Source organism: Rhea americana, unplaced genomic scaffold, assembly GCF_003343005.1.
Source record: "Rhea americana isolate MKP2758 unplaced genomic scaffold, rheAme1 scaffold_10, whole genome shotgun sequence".
In the NCBI taxonomy this organism is placed as follows: domain Eukaryota; kingdom Metazoa; phylum Chordata; class Aves; order Rheiformes; family Rheidae; genus Rhea; species Rhea americana.
The window spans coordinates 10,108,166-10,128,818 of NW_028185039.1; the positions used below are offsets into that span (position 1 = coordinate 10,108,166).

At 38.0% G+C, this 20,653-nt stretch overlaps 1 protein-coding gene across 6 annotated transcripts in view; it reads right to left on the reverse strand.

Annotated features, from left to right (window-relative positions):
- Nucleotides 1-20,653, reverse strand: part of RBFOX1 (RNA binding fox-1 homolog 1) — a 259,878-nt gene that overhangs the window by 69,210 nt on the left and 170,015 nt on the right. For all 6 annotated transcript variants that reach the window (XM_085303559.1, XM_085303576.1, XM_085303568.1 and 3 more), the window contains 2 exons: nt 19,349-19,409; nt 13,593-13,646 (listed from right to left, as the gene is read on the reverse strand). In XM_085303559.1, coding sequence (XP_085159685.1) covers nt 13,593-13,646; nt 19,349-19,409 — 115 coding nt within the window. The remainder of the gene's footprint in view (nt 1-13,592; nt 13,647-19,348; nt 19,410-20,653) is intronic.

The window sequence follows — 20,653 nt, forward strand, 5'->3', positions numbered from 1 at the left end:
CCCCCCTCCCCGGTGCGGCTGAAAGAAGGGGCTCCGCGAGCAAAGGCGGCCGAGAAACCAGCCTGCAGGGCTCACGTCCGCAGGCGTGAGGACAGGTACAATCTCAGTTACAGCACTTAAATTTGCACAAGCGAATTCACAGGTTACTAATACTTGTGAAGATTTCAGTGCTTCTTGCTTGAATGAGGAATACATGAACACAATCTCCCTTCAAGCATATCGGCTGAATTCAGGATTGTAAACGAAAGTAAGGGTAAACGAAACATGAGAAAATAAACCATAAAAAAAAGGYCAAAAAGCTGTGAAAAGTAATAACCAAAACAATATAAAGCAACGCTTTTGTGGTGTATTTTCACTTTGAAGAAATGACAAAGTTTGGGTTGTTTATTTCCTGGTTTTTAAATGCATATAAATCTGAGCTCTTACGGTTCCAACATCATTGCCAATAATTACACCCTGGCAGTCTAAGCCGAACGCCGACTGCGAACTGGTGCGAGGTAGGAACAGCCGTGCTTTCACACYAGCACAAAACCGCCCCCGGTCCAGCGCCACAGGCCACCAGCACGCCCCGGCGCTGCTACGTCTCCTTCTTGCAGATATATACACATACCTCGAGCTCTTAGGATTTGTGAATCACAGAGTTTCATAAATACTAAATTTACTTGACATTTTTTGACACGTTATGAAAAGTTTTGGATTAACTTATAAACCATACCGTTACACACATTTGGGACAAATAGTTTTGAAAGGGTGACAAGATTAATTACAAATTATAGGCATATTTCCCAAACAGAATTTGACTATTTAACACGAGCAATCCTCAACTTATATTCAGTTACCAGACCCACATTCTTTCAAAATACTTTTTAAAATGTTTTCCGTCATTAACCCTTTCCTTAATTGTTACTTGCAGCCTGTCAGTTGAAGAAGAAATACAGGAAATACTGAAAGGAAATAATTATTATGATTTATGCAAATCAGCTGAGTCTGAGTATTAGGAATCTAATGAAAGCCAGCATTACGCTTCTAACCGCCCCGGACCACAGCACGCACTGAACAGAATTCCGGGACGCTCACTTGTTCTCTGTCATCCACTACTAACCTGAAAGGCAAAGCAAACTTTAAAAACTGCCTTATTTATTTATTTATTTATTTATTTTAACTTACGACCATATTTAACTCACTACATCTGTATTGGAAAAAATAAATGTACAAATGTACTCTCTCTCTCCCTTCCAAAACAATCTCCAAGGGGAAGCTGCTACCTAAATGAACCCGTGGAAACCCTAAGGGCAAGCATCATTTTCAAGGTAGTAAATAATCAACAAGACCTGTGAATGGACTCGACAGTGAGAACGTTGAGACTCTGGAATATGGATGTATTTAACACCAAAGATGTTTCAAAACTTGTGCTACTGCAGAAGCCTGGAAATTAAAGTGAATTGAAGATACAAAGGAGTTCATGCAACTATGTGAAATGCAAAGAGGAAAGGAATTATTTAAAATATTAATTTACAGTAGCTTTTACAAATATTTTAACTGTAACAACTTGAAGTGAACTTAGTAAATACAAAGAGATGGGTTTTTTTAAAAAAATTAAAGGCTGTAATTATTACAGCCTTTATTACTTTATTACTAAACCTAAACAAATATCTAGACAACCCTGTACTTGTTCCATGGCATGCCATTAGAAGTATTCTACTAATCTTTGTAGCTAACATTTGTATTAAAATTTTTCTGATTTCACCTCATGCAAATCTAACTTTCGTTATGCTATTTTTTAATTTCTAAAGAAAATACTTCAAAATGGATTCTCTTCATCCATGCTGCTAGATCTGTGTATTTAAGTGGTTTCACTCAGCTTTCTAACTATATTTTGAYATTCTGGCTTTGAATTTGTACCGTAGCTTAACATAAACACGTAAAATGTTATTATTAGATTAAGTTTGAAAAATGCGGAACTTTTACAGTTTACTTTAGTAATAAAAGAAGGTTTCTGCTGCAGCTCGTTCCAGAGTTAAAAGTATTCAAACTGCAATTAATACAACTGGGGAAAGATTAAATTATTTACATTAAGATCTGTATAAACCTCACAACACTGAAACAATTTATAAATTCCCTGTAGGAAAAAAATTGTTATTTTCCCTCTAGAATACTAAATTCAAGCATGACAGAATGAAGGGTTTTTTAAAGAAAGCAGATTTTAATATAACATTCTTACTATTACTGTTCAAAAAGTAATTTAATCACATCCGTGAAGATGATGAACTTCAAGAAATTGCAGTCATGCAAGAGTTCATCCTTAATCCTGCAATTTCTCCAGTAAAACAACAACACTTAAGGGCARTATTTCCCCATTTAGGACAATCCATATGGATTTTGGCTTTTTGTTTTGGTTTGGTTTTTTTGTTGTTGTTTTTTTGTTTTTGTTTTTTTGCTTTAATATAACCACTTACCTATTTGGTCACAGAAAGCAGATGTCTAGCAATAGAGTGTCTCAGAAACCCTCTCCTGACTCCCAGAGTTAGGCAGACAGGGATGCTAGCTGAAGCGCACGTAGCTGTGGMGCGTACCCCCTCCAGGCGAGCCGCCCGGCGGCGGCAGCGCTGCCGGCAGAGCCGCGGAAGGCGAGACTCGGAGCCCGCTGCGTTGCCACGGGCCGTGCAAGCCAAGCCGACCACGCACCTCCCTCTCCCCAGAGGCATGGAGATGCTAGAAGAAGGCACAGATTCCCCTGGACTGATCCACGGTCCATCCTTGGGTTACACGATGGCACCATGGACRAGAATGTACTTTTCAAGACCAAGAAATATTTGCTTTCAAAACTTCTCTTCCCGCAAAGTTTTATCCTACAGCCCGTGATTAAGCCTGTGCTGTTTGCTTAGGTCTTCTGTTGAAGCACTGGAATTACTCTGAGGAAATACTTGCTCTAAGGATATTCAGGAAAGAGAGGAAGTTGTTCATGTTTTTAGACTAGGAAAATTTCAGTTCCCAGTGGTTTTGAGAGATTTGAGTATGACTATTTTTCTGAACTTTTTCATGCTTTCAAGTAAGCCTTTCTGGGCACAGTTGTTATTTACTTGGCATACTTATACAGATTAATTACAGAGCATAAGCAGAAATGCCAGTGATGACTAGTGATGATTACTCATGGGGACATACATATATGACAAAGCTTATTACATTCATTAATGCGCAGATAACTAATAAGAAGTAACCAAACAGACGAGGAACTCTCAGAGACTGCATCAACAGTGAGAAGACTCCTATGACAACAGGTTTTAAAATAGCTGTGAAAAATAGCCTTTAGGTCTAACTGGAACCATTGTGTAAGCCAGGACAACACCTAGCTTAAACYTACAGATCTGGAATAAGTTTAACAGAATTTGCACAACTAGTTGGAATCGCTCATGAATCCTTTATGGAAGTGTAAATTGAAATAATTTCATTGGGAAAAAAATGCACACGGTTAGCTAAAACAGTGCTGGTGATGAAAAATTAGTAGTGTGGCACGACCTTCTCATGGGAATAGCTATCTCTGCCAYAGAAAGTAGATGAGACTTGTAGAAACCTTCACTACCAGCCTGTATAGAGTTGATACACCATCATCAAACTCYGGAGTTTATACCATGCATCAGCTCCTAGTATGGATGCTTTAGTACCTTTGCTTCTTGAGTGCTGATTTTCCCATCCAGAATGTTCTTGTTTATYCCCCAAAAATCCTTGAGGATTTTCRAAAGAGAACAGGGCAGAAGTTGCCCTGCAGTCCTCCGTCATGTTCCGTTTCCTCCAGGGCAAAAATCCAGCAAGYCGCTACGTGAGACAAAGGGGAAAAACCGATTTCCTACATCGCTGAGAAAGACTTGACCCGTGGGAGAAAAATACAGCTTCAAATGAAGCTCTTGGCACTCTTYCGAAGATGACAATGGTATTGATTCGGCATAGCATACAGCCATCTCCGTCATAAGAAGGAGTAAGTATGCAAACATTTTCAGTGGGAGACATTAATCAAGCCGGTTTCTAGGGCTGATCTACATGGGYATTAATGCAAAGGTATCTAAAATGAGAGTTTACAATTTAGAAAAGATGTAGGTTACTACATACAAGGAGAAYTACTGAAGAATAAATTCCCATTCTAACTTGCTGTGCACTCAGCAGCTCATGCAAAGAAGCACTTCTTTACACATATTAATTCTACAGTGTTACCACTAAGAGCTTCTTACTGCTTTTAGCAAGTAAGCACCAGTTCATGTATTTTATAATAATATTTACAAAAACAAAATACACAGGAAAGAGAGAAAATGAATAAAAGCTAAAAAGAATATTTGTGTCATGATGTTTTGCATATATTATTATAACATGTTAAATAATAACCTTAATCTAAAAGCTGCATTGTTTATTAAATTCAGCGATTATTCTTTCATTTTCCCTTCCCCCCAGTCCAACTGGACGTTACAGAGCCCAGCTATCCCTCGTGTCCGTCCTCTTTCATTCCGATCATTGTTTTAATTTGTGCTCTTTGCAACAATGGTTATTCCTATACTCTCAATTTCTCTTTCATACACAATGTATGAAAAAAAACTATAAGGCTACATCTCTCGTGAGATTTCTCAGGAAATCTGCTGCTGTATTAAAGATCCTCATAAACAACTGAGCTCTTGATTTGCTGTTCTAAAAGTGTAAACAACATCGGCTTTTCTAGCTGGAAACAGCATTTCTTTTGCACTGGTCTGAAACATTGTTCTATTATGGATTATTTCAAGTATGTTACAGCAATGGAGCAGAAACACCTAACAAAAAGGCCACTGTAAATCAGTAAGTCAAAGATTCAAAAATGTAAATGGGGTTTCTAGTCCTTCAGTTCTATTCTCTTACTCCAATGCATGTTCTTAACTTACACATAAAAATCTATTCCAAATTACAAGCTATATTTGAGAATATACGGGAAAAAAATGAATCATCACACATAATCCTTGCTATAGTTAGCCTGTTTCTTCCCCTTGCCCATTCAGATTCCAGAATTTCAGGAGCATATATACAAAAAAAGCATTACAAAAAAGGTAGTGCAATGTTTCTAAACTTTCCAAAAAGCTCACTTTTTCTAGAAGCAGCTCAATGCTTGSAGATTTTCCCAAACAATCTTCACAAAGCAAATCTGGCAGAGMAAAACCAAGAATTATGTACCACTATAAACCATAGCTTAATCTCAGCTATGTCCACAAATATGTAAACAAATGAAAACTCATTATTTTGAAATTTACTTTCAATAAGTATTATGAAAGCATTGTTACGCAAATATATTGGGGATTCTGTAATGAAGTGACCAAAAACGGGAAGGAAATGCAGAAGAAATAGAAAACCTTAGCTATATGTTTGGAACACACTTCAACATTATTTTAGACCATTTTGGTGTTAATTTACAGATGTAAGCAAGATTTAACACACAGCAGAGCTGTCTTCCATTCAATTTAATTATATTAACTTAACATGCTTCAKATTCCAGAATGGTTTGTCTACCTGCCTGTCCATCCTAACTCATGGATTTTTCTAGCTTTGTTATTCTTCTAATCAGATGAACGCATTCCTCTGCATAACTGCAATTAACTTTTCTAACATAGCAAATATCCACCCAGTCCCGAAGAAACAAGCGTTTTAGTCRTCACCTTCTATTTTTGTCTTTAACTCTCTTCCGAGAGATTCTTCAAAACTGCTTTTTTTCATATATCCTTGCTCAGCATTTCAGTCTCACTTCCAATTTATTAGACAGCTATCACACATACAGGAGCCTAGGTCCAGGCAGTGTGGCTGCCAAGGCTAAGTCTCTATTACCAAGAAGTTGGTAGGACAGTATCAATAGCTATAAACAATTGGTTTATATCAGGCCTCTAACCCTGCATCTCACAGTCTGGAGGGTTTACTCTGGGCTAGATTTGTCTGGTCCTCTGAAGCAGACAATCCCACCACACCTGATTGTAAGCTCTCCAAAGACCAATCTGGTTTGAATGCTCATGTCTCCTTGAGGGGGCAAATGACACTTAGTGTGCACTTGCAGCAAGGATTCCTGTGCAGTTTTTTGCCAAAAGAATTTATTTCATGTATACTGAAACTGCTCTGCAAACCAAGCCGACATGTGCTAACTGGGGATAACTGTTAGATTTCTCTCAAGCCACGCTAATGCCGAAAAACAACATATTAACAARAGGGGGCCAGAAAGACAGGGAAAAAATCTCAGCATTATGTTTACAATCAGACAGTTTTAGGTTGTCAGCATATGTATTTAATTTTTTTGGTTTGTCACTAATCAGGAAGCCACAGAATGCATTTTGCTAACCACTGGAATGACACTTTAAAYAGAGAAGTCCAAACATTATTTTTTCTTGAAAGTTTCTCTTTCAGAGAAAAGCAACTACTTAACTTTCTTTTYAGCTTTTTAAAAAAATTAATTAAACTTACATTAAAACAAACGAACATAAGCACTACAATGACAAATAAAGGACAGTACAGCTCCTGCTTGATCAGAATGTTGTCCTTTGTCTTATTAGCAGAAGWAACAAAATTATGAAAAAATGGCAAGTCTGAGAGATTACAACAAAATTTTACACCAACATTTCTACAGAAGTACTAGGCATCCTCTATATTTAACCTTAATACTACTGAGAAATTCTGCATACTTTAAGCCAAAACAAAAACATTTTCTGTAATGCTGACTGCAATGATAATTTCTCAAGTTTGAATCAACAGCAAGGATGGGAGCAMTATCTTAGTGAAGAAAGCATGTGTATCAGAAACCTTATCTTGCACTTCCTAACAATGATTGATCTCTAAAAATTTCTAAGTGCAGCTCTAACAATTGTCAACTGTAACAGTCTCCTTACCCATCACACTCRGAAAGAAGAGTGATAAATGGCATTGGCAGTAGGGAGATGCTGCTACGAACTAGAGGAAACAGAGAGGAGAAAATGAAAAAGAAAAGGTGATATAGCGAGTAGGAGAAACAGTCGAAATTAGAAAATAGCAGTGATGCTACGGATGAATATAATTCCTTTATGCAGTGCTTATATTAAATAAAAATAGAAAAGTGACCTCCCTGGAGGCGGGGTGGGGTGGGAGTGGGTGGGAGAATCCACTGCAACCAGAAACCTGGTCTATTTTGTTTGTACTTGCTTTCCTGAGAACAAAATCGTCTGAATCTAYGTCCCGAGAAGAAAGCAGTAAAAGATCAGGAGTGTTCCCTTATGTCAAGGAAAACTAGTTTCTTGCCAATCTTCAAAACGGGCAAGCTGGATGCAGGGAACTGTAGGTCAATCAGCCATATTAAATGATACCTTATGAGCAGCTCCCATGGCTGGGAAAATAAATGTTGGACAAGCAGACTGTTATGRGGGGTTGAAAACTGGCTGGACCACAAGGCTCTCAGGACTCTGGCTCAGCATCTGGTTGGCAGTCAGTAAAAAGGAGAGTATTTCAAGGGTCATTACTGAGGTTCATGCTCTTCAGCATCTTCCTCAACAAACCGGACAATGACACAGAGCGCACTCTCAGTAAATTTGCAAATACCACTAAGCTAGTTAGGGTGCTTGAAGGTTGTGCTTGAGTCCAGAGGGACCATGATAAACTTAGAACTTGACTGCCAGAAAACTTAYGAAGGTCAATATGGAAAAGCACAAAGTTTTGCACCTGGAGCAGAATAACCCTGCGCACACTGGTATAGGATGGGAACTGACTGGCCGAGTACTTGTGCTCCGAGGGTTTAGAGATGAATGCCAGGTTAAAACCAACAGTGTGTTGTCACCACAAATATTTGCCAATAATATGGCAAATCATATCAGGTGCACTAAGACAAACATGTCCAGCAGATCCAGAGCAACTGCTATTCCTCCAGTGCACACACCCTTTGGCGCTGGCAGGACTGCATCTGAAATACAGCAGTTTTTAACCTACTGCCACCACTCCAGTTCTAGTGAAATTTGCAGAAACTGGAGATGATATGCTGGATTGAAACCAAGAGGGTTAGGGGTCTAGAACACATGTCCTGTGAAGAAAGGTTGAGGGAACTGAGCTTATTTAGTCTGGCAAAGAGGAAGTTACGGGGCAACTTAATAACATCCTCTACTTGAGGGGAAGTTGCAAAGATGATGCAGCGAAACTCTCCTAGGTCACCAAAGTAGGTCCTAAATCTCAGTCTTTGTAGATGCAGGCAGAGCCACGGATGACCCTGATCTAGCGTTGGTGTTACRTGCATGACTGCACGACCTCCAGAAGTCTCTCCCCGTTGGCATTTCTACGACGGCAGCTTGAAGGAAAAAGAGGCTTTTGAGTTAGAACCTCAGAACTAGGAATGGCATCCTGCTACTTTTTTAAAATACGCACAGGACATATGGGTGGAACAAACTAGAGAAGAGAGAGCATTTGCCATTTTTTTATTCTGGTTCTATCTTCTCCTTCCTTACAATATTTAAATTGAATTTTCTGCTTTTCTAAGTATTACTTCATTTCCATCTGTTTTCTCCATCCCAGAACAGCCACTGTACCAATTCTTTACTTTGCCTCCCTGCCTCGTCTCTGTACTTGGCATCCACGCCAATTCTATCTACTTGTTGGCACTGCTGTGTCATCCCAGAGTATTCTTCATTTAAATACAGTAACTACTGATTCAACTTCTAGAAGCATTTTCAGCTTCAGAGATTTGGCCTCCACTGGAGAATGGTATGAAGCTGCTRATACTGCAACCACACATCACAGTGGGGATGCAATGCTGATTTACACTTAGAGCTGCAAATTCAGGCTGATTTGCAGAAAACAAGACCTACACCTCCAGAAGATTTTTTTAAAAAGCAAACAAACAAAACCTCAAAGCAACTCCCTCCCCCAAAACTGCTTCTCCTCCTCTTTGCAAGAACTCCAACTTGCAGTAAATGTTCAGTTGGTGTTTTTTTTCACATAATATCTGTGCGCAATTTTATCATAATCAGTGTCAAATGATACCTTTATACTAGAGCATGATCAAACTTCGCGGACTTTTACACTGAAGAAGTAAGAATTCCCTTCCTAATCATCCTCTATCTTCTGTTATAGCTATATATAGCTATAACTCAATCTATAGTTCAAGCTTTACCATGAAACAATCAAGCATACAGATCAGAAAGGCACAGGATCAGAACTTACTGTATACTGTGTTATTAAATATACATCCAAACAGAAGAAACATCTCTAAAAGGGTAATACTGATAGTATCTGTGATTTTCTCTTAAAAACGTGCAGACGTCAATGCAATGATAAATATATGTCGATTAACCTTGCCTCAAGATTGAAGTGTATAGCCAATTAACTGAATTAATCTTTCACAAAATAGCAGTCATTGGCATTACTCTTTGCATAATCCTTGTTTAGTTYCCATAATGGTATACATTTTAATGAAAACCTCATTATAATGTAGCATAAGGTATAATTAATTCTGGAAGATTTTTTGTGTAAATAGCTAGTACAGATGCTAAATTCCATTTTCTACTGGCTTTATTAATTTTTCATAAACCAATATTTCGACTATAATGGCTTGTAACAGCTCCACAGAAGTTTTAGAAATGCATTAACTACCATCAGTGGTGTTAATCTAACTACGATGTTACCATTTGTATGATGGTATTTCAACATTATGATTCTTAAAACAACAGTTACAGYTTTGTTGTATGCTTTTAGAATGAACATCTTTGTACAATTAACAGAAGGGATATTAAACAGTAGTTGGTTAATTTTTTTGTATTTAGAAAACTACTTAATCTGTTTAGCTAATAATGTTGAGAATAAATTTATTTGCAAGAAACCGTGTAATCAAAGCCTGAGTCTGAATTGAACTGTGACCTAAATTAAATCATATAATAACAGTTAAGTTTCACCCAAAATTATGCTTTACAGATATTGTATGGTGAACTGTTACCCTAGGATTTAGAACCGCTGTGTAAGAAGCATATAATTCAGCTTGACAAACTCCAAGCACCTTCACTGAGAAGTATTTCTAAGGTATTTGCTGAGTTAATGCAATAACCATTTAAATTCAAAGAGAAAGTTCAGAAAGGTAAAATGAATCCCAGGTGCTCCTGCAATCCAGAAATAGATGCCTTAAGACATGGGCAAAGAGAATTAGTGTTAGCACACATACAGGAAATCCTCTCTTCCTCTGGACTCTCTTTATTTAAGTTTACATATATCGTATTTCAATATTTCTTCCTAATTATACATGATATTAAGCTGGAAAGTTTAAGACAAACTTGTGAGATGAACCTAGCAGCAAAATTTGCGTCTTGGAGGCTACCGCTAGCTTCGAAATCCGCAACATGCAGCTGGGGCACCCAACGGTGCTGCGGTGCGTTCAGAGCTGCCCATCCGTGCGGAGCCTCGCTCCGAATTACACAGAAGCCTCCAAAYGGCGCGTCGTGAACACATCACCCTTCATCTCCACTAATGCTGCCACYTCCCCAAAGAGCTAAAGTTTGGAAAAGTCCGAATTTACTACAGGCACAACCATTTCAAAGTCAGAAAAAGAGCCTTAGAAGGGCTACACAGTAGTAAGACTTCATAGCGTTTCTGTGAATATGTAGYATTTTCAGCCTCAGAGAAATACTTATTTACATAACGTCTGTTGTCTATCTGCTGCGTATCTTGTAGCCTCCATTTTTATCTGTCATACATTTTCTTAATAAAGGKTTTCCTTTATGAAAGTGTACACTCAGAGGAAAAAAGTAGAGCTATAACAATCCTGTCACTGGCCCTACTGTTTACCATTATCTTCAAGGCTTTAGAGATGATTTACATTACGTTTCTCCCTATTTGACTTTAATTGTCTGCTTCAAGTTCTCAGGACGTAACTATATCTTAGATTTGCATTGCATTAGGGGATCTTTTCCTTTCTCTATTGATCCTGTCTTACGGAGTAATTTAACTCAATTCTAATTTTCTTTTGCATGCGGGGTGCTCTCTATCCAAGGAAGTGACTTATGTGTATTCAAGTGGCACATCTTATGAATCCTGTTAAGCTTTACCGCCTTATAGCCCACACTGATGGAATATTTAATCACAGAAATGAGTTGGCAGATATGATGTACAATACGGTTAAGCCTTGCGGCGTGTATCTTCACCGGCAATTGAGAAACGGGTGCATTTGCCATTCATCAGTGCCATCCTGACAGCTTTGTATAACCTTCTGTTTTTTTACTTATTTATGAAGATTAAAGGTGCTTTAAATCAACAGTTTCTCTGCAAATGCATCATCTTTATTTCAGAAGTGGACAAATTTTTCATCAGTTATTAGGAGCTAAAGGAACTTCTTACATTGACTATGAAATATTTGAAAGAATTTTAGTGTAACAGCATTGGAAACCATAATTATACCAAATAATTAATACTTTGACTATCTTAAAATCACATTTCTAATTTTACAGTCTTCAGCAGTGCAATTGCTTCTTCTGCAAGTAAGMGGCGGGGAAGGGCACAAAGCAAAGGATATGCCAAAGTATTCTAATACTACAGGCAGGAACTATGTTGTCATTTTACTATTTCATTTTCTAGTAACTGTAAGAAATACAGAGTTTTTTTTTTTTTTAATCAAATGGCTTAAAAGAAACTTTAAATATATCTGTGGAAAAAATATCTTTTATTCAATAAAAGAACATGCGTATTTGATGTGCTTGCATTTACGAACAGGAAAAAGATTCTGAAASGATACACAAAGTATCTTGGTAAAACTTTCTGTATAGGTGTGGTAGACTGAATGTCATAATTCATAAAATTAAATTAATACTCTTCTAAAGGTAATTAAAGATTCTCATTAAGAAGGGCAAACACCTCCCTTGTGTTGGCAATAAAAATGCACTTGGGACTTTAGGAGGTTATACAAAAAAAATCAATAACCTGCCATTTTATAATTAAAAGACAAAATAAATGTTAGGGAAAAGTCCAGTAAATTAGGAAAATTACCTTCAGGAGAGATTGAAAATATTGATTTTAATTTACAAACTATGTGAACTCTTCATGCCCTACTTCATGAGACAATTATAAGTCAGATTGTTAATTCTGCAGACGTATTAGAAAATTGATTACTGTACTATGGGAATATTATTATATTTGTCATTAACACAAAGTCATTTATATAAAATGACTAATAACTCTGACTTTCTAATTTATGCAGGTTCAGGGTTGGCTGGCTAACTACTCAAACCAGATCAATATTAAATTCCTCTTTTATAAGTAAAAGAAGGAAATAAATGCCGCCTCCGTTAAATACTTCAATTCCATGGATGTCAAATTCATATTTTTATTATTTTGCTGCCACCTCTATACACAATGCCCTAGCTCAGATCATTTTTTTATCTATTCATACTAGATGACACTGGGTGTATTATAGGCAGTTGCTTTAACATAAATACAGGTTGGTAATGGTATTCGTTTTGAACAATTTTTATCTCTTGAAGACCCCTGAACTACCCAAACCTGTTCAGTCTCTTCTGATGGAGATCTGAGATCTCCGTGAAGGAAGATTTCACAGCTTTTGCAGGCAACTTCTTTAAGTGCTTAATCACTGTTAGCAAAAGATGTTTTCCTAACATCTATCTGGATTTCCCCTCGTTTCAATTTGTTGTGAAGAATTACATTAACAGGTAAAAACATTAACAGGTATTTGTATCCGGTATACACATGCATGGGCACCCACAAAAACAACCAACTGAAAAATGGATCCAAATGGAAAACTGAAAGATGTCCAAAGTTTTGCCCGAAACTCATGGGAGACTCTTATATGATCTAGGAACCTAATAAGGGAGGACAACTTTAGCACTGATCAGAAACAGTTAAGAGTTACAATGATTATTTCTGCCTTAAATTTAAACTATAAACTTTCAAAAAATGACACTCTAGGTCTCTCTAGTGATTGTGCTTTGTGGACTGGATTCAAGCTCCTCTCAAATCGGCTGGGTTTGGGGATAAAATCTCATTTTCAGGGCTATCATTGTAGCATGTTCAGGAAGCATTGCTAGCCATGACTCTGAGTTCCAACAGAAAAAGCTGAATCCCATAGCTTATAAATACAAAAATGTTAAGAAACTGAGTAATTAAATATAAAATTTAAAGAAAAATGTTCAGGAAAAAATATATAATAGGAATACAGATGTTCTATGTATGTGTGTGTGTACATGTATGTGTATATATAGGTATGCATAATAAAGGTTTATAGATACGTAATTTTTTTCTTTCACTAGGCTTAAATAATTCTTGAAACAAAAATGCATGTTTCAARATACATAAAATAAACAAAGCAAAAATAAACCAAAATAAAATCTCATGTAAGACTGAGATATTGCTGTATACTACATGTTATATTATCTGTTTTCCAACACAAAAGTATTTATTTATCTTCTATTCAAAATTTAGTATTGCCCAGGTAACTGTTAAAATCTTGGATTATAAACCTGTAAATGACCGGCCGGTAACATGCATCAAACAAAGAAACAAAATCTTCAACCAAATGTGTATTCTGTACTTTCACATGCTTTAAAGGACTTTAAAATAAAATACACTACTGACAACAAAAGTGTAATCCTTACCTGCATAGAATTCTGGACTATAAACTGCACCAACAACTGGATTTAATTTCCAGCCTGCAATAAAAATACAAACATAACTTAGTTAATACTGTGATTAGTAATAATGATAGTGAATTTTAAATTTTGTATAGAAAAATATACATAAAATGATTTCAGAAAAGGTCATTTTAATGGAAGTTTTTTTATAGGCATACTTAGATTTACTCTGATCTTTAAAATCAAAACACTCTGACTCCAAAGTATGGAAATAAGTAATGAAACAAGCCATTCTCTGGAGTAGCACTGAAGTTATTTTTAGGTGAATTAGCTTGGTTGCAATGCACAGTTGACAGGGAATATTACCTTAAGTTATGGAGCTAACTCAGAACTAGTTCAGGTATCCCTACATCATGTAGCACCAGAGTAGAATTCTTCTTTCTCWTTGCTTTTACTCTCTGGTTACAAGTCAGAGAGGTCACAACAGTTGTATCTGCTGGACAGAAATGTGCTGGCAACTTACTTTATGGTAGGTTACAAGGCCATAAAGTAATCTGAGCATTTTGATTCTACTCCTGAAAAAACGAAAGTGTGGACACTGTAAGGAAGTGTCCGCTGTGACATGAAAGATATCTGCACACACTGTGTCACCCTAGTCAAATGCCAGAGACTTCTTTCTATATTGTATTTGTACTTCAGACTGTCTAAGCTAAAACAGAGCAATTACAGACATATAGCAAAAATGACTGTACAACTTGCATTTACAGCTGATAAATGCTGCTAGCATATTGCTATAAAGCAATGGGCACGTAAGAAAATTCTGCAGTCATATTTTCTAAAGCTCTGAAGTGGTACAAACACAGCCCCTGCCTTTGTCCTAAATTATCGCTGCCCTCCTACAGCGAGCATAAAACCCACACAAAAACACGGAACAAATATAAATTCCTTTTCAAGTGCTCTGGCAAACTCCAAAGAATTACTCTTGTTTCCTTACACCTGGAAGTTCTTCCAGGTGTAAACCTGGAGTACAGGGCTTGCTGCAGAAGCACAGCCTATGTTTAAAGGAGACATGATGCTAAAGACAACYGTGTTAGAGGAACTGTACGGGAAAGGTAAGAGAAAAGCAGCAAGAAACTCTTTAGTGTCCCTAGCTCTGATAAAACACTAATTATCATTGTATTTTGCCCAGTCACAAGTAAATCCACCCTCCAAACTCCACAGAACTTCTTTTTTTTCCCAGTGTTTGAACAATATTTGTCAATTTGCAAAGTGCTTGATGTGAACTGCTGGACTGAAAAATTAGGGGCCTTCTAAAAGCGAGCATAAAACACGGGTGGAAAACACTGTTTCACATGGAAATAAAATTCTGAGCAAAAGCATCTTGTAAACTCAAGAATAATAGTACATTAAATAGATTATACAACTACGCTGCTGGCAGCAAAACAGCTACATAAAAATAAGACAGGGGAGCAAAGGTTTTTAAAACACAAAACCAAGACTGATTCTTAATTCAGAAGAATTTAAATGCAAACTGTATTGAGGCTTGTTTCTGCCTTGGCCATAGCACGCAGTGTGAAAGCACAGTAGAAGACTGTAAGACCTCAATGCATTATGAGWAAGACTCAAAAAATGTAACATAAAACCTCAGTAATAACACAAAAGAAAACGCTGTATCTACCCTTAAAAACATCGCTACCTGTAACTGATGCACTGTAACTGTTTACCAGTAATTAAATGATCAACAACAGAGATGATGGATGTTCTCRAAATACAACTCATTAATAAATGCAGAGTAAAGAACAACACTGTACGCAGTCAGCTCTTCAGAAGTAACTGTGGTTGCTGTATATACATCTAAAAGACAATTACGGAAAGTGGAAAATGGCCAAAAAACGGCTAAAATGACTTCCCTTCACAAAGTACCATAGGATTTTCACTTGGTCCCTTTACTTGGCCCCTTTAATTTTAAGAACTACAGGAATATATTTGGGAACGTCATCAGATCAAATATTYTTAGCCAACTTTCCTGGAATATAAAATCATCCAAATAGTTAGACTGTCAGTAAAACAAAACTCTAACTTCCTGTATCTTACTGAATATTTCAAACTAATTACTTCCTCACAGATCTCTGAGCAATGCAGTCCAAAAYGAATGATCGAATTTGAGATCTGTCAGCTTTTGCTGTCAAAGAAGCTAACAGTGCCACGATTTAGTCGAGAGAGAGGAAAATCGGCACCTCGGAAGATGCAGATACGTGAAAGTCACTGTCATATTTCAGTTCCTTACCGCTCTTACTCTGATGGTTGTATCATCTAACTTTTTGAAGTTTATACAGGTAATACYACGTTCATCACGAAACTAACGGTAACTAAACCTAACTTCGCCTTGTCGGGGACGTATCCGCTGGCCCGTAACCGCGCGGGTTACTCAAGTGGGACGGAGCCGAAGCACGGGGGCGAGCGACTGGCGCGTAACYCCGCTCCAGCGGCCGGGGGAGGCCAACCGCTGCAGCGGGTGCGACTTTGTGCACTTGTCTTACTGGCACAGTATTAGTCTCCTCAAGTTGAAACTATGAAAGCTCAAAAATTAAAAGACAAACAGAGAAACACACGCTCCCCTGCCCTCCCCCCGAAACCGGCCCTGTATATTCATCTGAAGACATACACGTTMAGTGTGCGAAAGGGAAGGGAACGGCTACACAGCGCAGAGCGTAAACAAGCCTTGGTGAAAAGCGGGACACGGCAACGCAGAAAGGGTTCCTTCCCCTCCGCAGGCCAGGCCTGGCGTACATGGCCGCGAGGAATACTTTGGGGGCAAAGAAGCTCTGTGACGCCGTTTGCCTTCTTCCTGTTTGYGCACAGAGCAGGCGGGGCAAGGGCAAGGGAGGGCGTTCACCTCTGCCCACAGCCACTAGCCGCGACTTTGAGTCTCTGAGTCTAGACCAGCAGAAGGCTCAAAGTGCAAGCACTGCAAGTATGGACTTTAAAACACATTTATCCCCCTCCGTGATCTCYGTTTTACATTCCTCATTCGTTGCGCAGGTTCTTTTACACTACTTAAGCACAGTCTCCATTCCCCACTACTCCGGACAGGCACCCGAACCGTAACATGGCCTGCAGAACAAGAAATAAATCTTCACTGTCGAATATGTAATTTGATCTTCCTGGACTAAACGTGGGCAGGATAGTTTGGAACCTCTAAAAATGTCTCAGAAATATTTTTGTCACAGTGAAAAGCCAGTCATATTTTCAAAACACACTAGGTCAGCCATCAAAATCATTTTTTTCTAATAAAAACCTTACGGGAAAAAAAAAAAAAAAAAAAAAAAAAAAAAGCTCTGCTAGCAACTGGACATTTATTAACTAATCTTTTCAGGAATCATCCAAAGTCTATGGAAAGTAAATTCTAGTACACAAAAGCAAACCACTTATCTAAATGAAGCAGCATTTATTAAAAATTTTATAGGTTATTCTATTTTAAAATTTGCTGGGTTTTGCAATTGTATTTATAGCATGAGCCCTGTTACCAACAACCAGCAACACTGAGGAATGAAAGACAAAACACAATGTAACTAGTTTTTAAATTATAATAAACATAAGGCCTGATACAACCTGGTTACATGTGTAAGGAGTATCTTTCAAATGTAAAAATGCTTGAACATAGAAAAAAATAGCCTTTTAGTTTATTTTAAAGAAGGGACCTTTACTTTAGACAAGAATGAGCTTTAATAATCACCTACAGCACTGGTTAATTTTGGACAAAACGATAAAGAACTAAAATCGTACAATGTCGAGCTGACTGGTAAGAGGAACGCTGATGAAACTGAATGAGGCACACTGGCATCCACACCCGGCTCCTTGTCGATCGCAACGACCGCGCTAGAACAGCAGCATCGTCTCTATGTGTTTCTTTAAGGGGATCTCAGACTTTAAAAGAACGGGAAAGATCCAGATGCATGAGCCAGAGTTTGCCTTGGCAGATAACCATCAAAAGGCGGGCAGAAGATCGCGCCCTCGGAGCCGCTCGGGTGCCCGGATTCACGAACCCGAAGGCTGGGTTTTGTGCACTGAACCGGATGTTTCCCCCTGCCAGTGGCATCCCGTCCAGGCGGATCAGGATGGAACAGGACAGACACAAAACGCTCAAGTGGGAAACACTTTCAACAGCCGATTATCATCGTTCTGTCTTCTGGCTATGAGGAAATGACAGTGTATGAGCCCGGTGACGCCTGCGATGCAGGACAGACGGCATCCCTCCCTGAAATAACCAGATTCCGCAAAATCTCACGCTCCCGTTTCCCGCGCTCCTTTCCTTCAGCTTTGGGTGTGTGATTTGATATGTAACAGCTCTGTACCCTCTAGGATAACATGCATGCAAATACATACATCATCATTCGTAACAAAACTACTTTTATCCTTTTATCATTACAATGTAACAGGCAAATTGACCTTAACATATGTAAACAAATTTGATTTATCTTCTTTTTGCAACAAAATACTACTATGTGATCAAGTCAAGCTGTGTGGCCTTTGGTTAGATTCACTGAAATTTCACGTTTTAAAGCCAGTCATGGCAAGCGAGATTTTCCCACCTGCATCATTTGGCACATATTTGCATACAAAATGAGAAAGAAAACAGTTCCTGAGAAAGCATGAGGAATTTCGGACTAATTTTCTCCAGATCACTTTAACTAGCTCCATAATCGCATGTCAGATTGAAGACAGTCACTTTATTTTATTTTTCACTGTGGTAGGAAAAAGACTGTGACTCATTCATTAAAAATAATTCCACTGTTTGCCCTAGTTCTTACTAAAACATCACTAATGAGCACTCAAATACAGAAAATCAGGCCTTTGTATTTCAAAACCAAGAAGAGTCTCAGCTTGCTGAGGAAACTGTTCCTGATGTATCTGCAGATTTCACCTCCTTTCTACTGGATAAGAAAAATTGGAAAGCAAATGGTTACAGCTACATGGTCTAGTAAAACTGGAAAACGTAATTGCCATTAACTCCAATTTATGTGTTATTGTTTGAATTTGTTGAGTTAGGAGCTTGTTAGACTTCTCTGAACTAGCAAAYACAAATGACTTCTTAAATAAGTAATTAAACATTGCCAAAGGAAATATTTTAAAAGCTGATTGTCTCCAAACCTCTCAAATGTCTGCAGATGACTTGTCTATCATTATTGTATAACTTTACACTGATATGCGAGCTCAGCACTGGAATTATAACTTGGAATTTAGATTTTTCCACGGAAAAARCCTGGAAACAGCACCCAATTAAAATTTGCCCTTTATCCTTAGAAATTGCAGAAGAATGACACAGAAAATAATCTTCAACTAAATGCGTGTCTCAGCACTCAAAAGCATCTCATGGCTGACAGAGACATTCCTCTTACTGGCCTCCCTACCTCTATTACTCAAGGAAAATTGAATCCTATGATTAGCTCATTCATTGCAACATTAACACTGCACAAAGCTGGATGAGATTTCCCACCAGGTGGATTTTCCTATCCAAAAGCCACTGCGGTTCTCAGATTCCAACCTAGCAAAACGCCGCACGCTACGCCCGCCTGGCTGAGACTGAGCCGAACTCCGCACCAACAGAAATTGCACCCACCCACTACAAGGTTCCTGGCGGGGCCCCCCCGGGCCAGAGCCCAAGGAGAGCTGCCGGACCCCGACACGTCGTCACACGGGAGCTCACTCTCATCAGGCGGAAGAATGAGGTTTTACATGCACAGACACAAAATCAAAATGCAGAGGTTGCATGCACTTACCATTCGTGTAAGGGTTGACGGTCTTTTTATTTGTCATTACACGTGCTGTTGCATTATTTACCTAAGCACATAGAACACTGAATTAGAAAGGATTACAGGGAGGGTCCATGGTACTATTAAATGCATGCATTATTACTGCTATTAGTCATGTAAAAAATAAAATGCAATTTAATTTACAGAAGGCAACAGGTGCATAACAAAATCATACTATTTATAATTACATTTACTTTCATAACCATTTTAACTTACAAATCATTTCAATAAAGCAACATCATATCATTTAAACTTTAATAAAAAGACATTAAAAGCAAATTAAAAGGTACTGCAGAATTTAAGACTTAAGAGCATGCTTGTATTCCATGATAACACTGATACAATAAATAYTCAAAACAGAAAAAAAAGTTTATATGAAGGAACATGCAGTGGAGTAGAGGGGAAAGAGACAAGGTACAAGGAAACAAAGAAAATGTCAAAAAAAGGGACAAACGAATTTTAGCAGTGTGCAACATAACCCTTTAGAAGAGAAGTACCATTGGAAAAGCAACATCTAGCATTCAACACTTGGAACAAGAGCCTTTTTCATTGCAAGAATTAACAAAATCATTCAAGCTTTAAAATCACAGCTAACAAAAGGATAAAAAGAGGGTGCATTATTTAACACAATATGGAGTTAACAATCTGAGTAAGATGTGCACGAAGTCATATCCTCAATCCAATCAGTGCCTCCCAGGCTTGCTTAAAACGTACACTCAATTACAGGCGTACCAATATAGAAAAAAATGTAGCATCAAGAAAACTTAATACAACAAGTCAAAAAAATTCACGTGGTATATCAGCGCTAAATACGTGAAACGGCAGATGGACTTCTCCACTTACCATTCAGCACCATCGCCAGCATGGGTATGTATACAGTTACCATGGTTACTGAGAGTTTGGTGAGGGCCCTAAGCGCTACCGTCGAAGGGGGAAAATGAAAAGGCAAAATATGCAACATCTTACTCAAAAGACGACAGCATTTTCAATTGGTATTTTTTTACTCTAACAAATACGACTGAGGCAGTATTGAAGGGGATCCAGTGGTACTAAAACGCATTTGTGCTGGTTTTTTTTCGAATAGATACGAATGGCTCAGGCCACCCAGCCAAAGTAGCCTGATGGTTACATTAAAAATGCAATGTTAAAATTGGTCGGGTCTTTAGTCTGGCTTTGTTTCTTTTTCTTGTACATCTTTTGGATGCTTCTTTCCCAATCTGAAATTTTTGAAAGCCACTGTGGATCCCGCATCAACCCTGCAGCAAAAAAAAA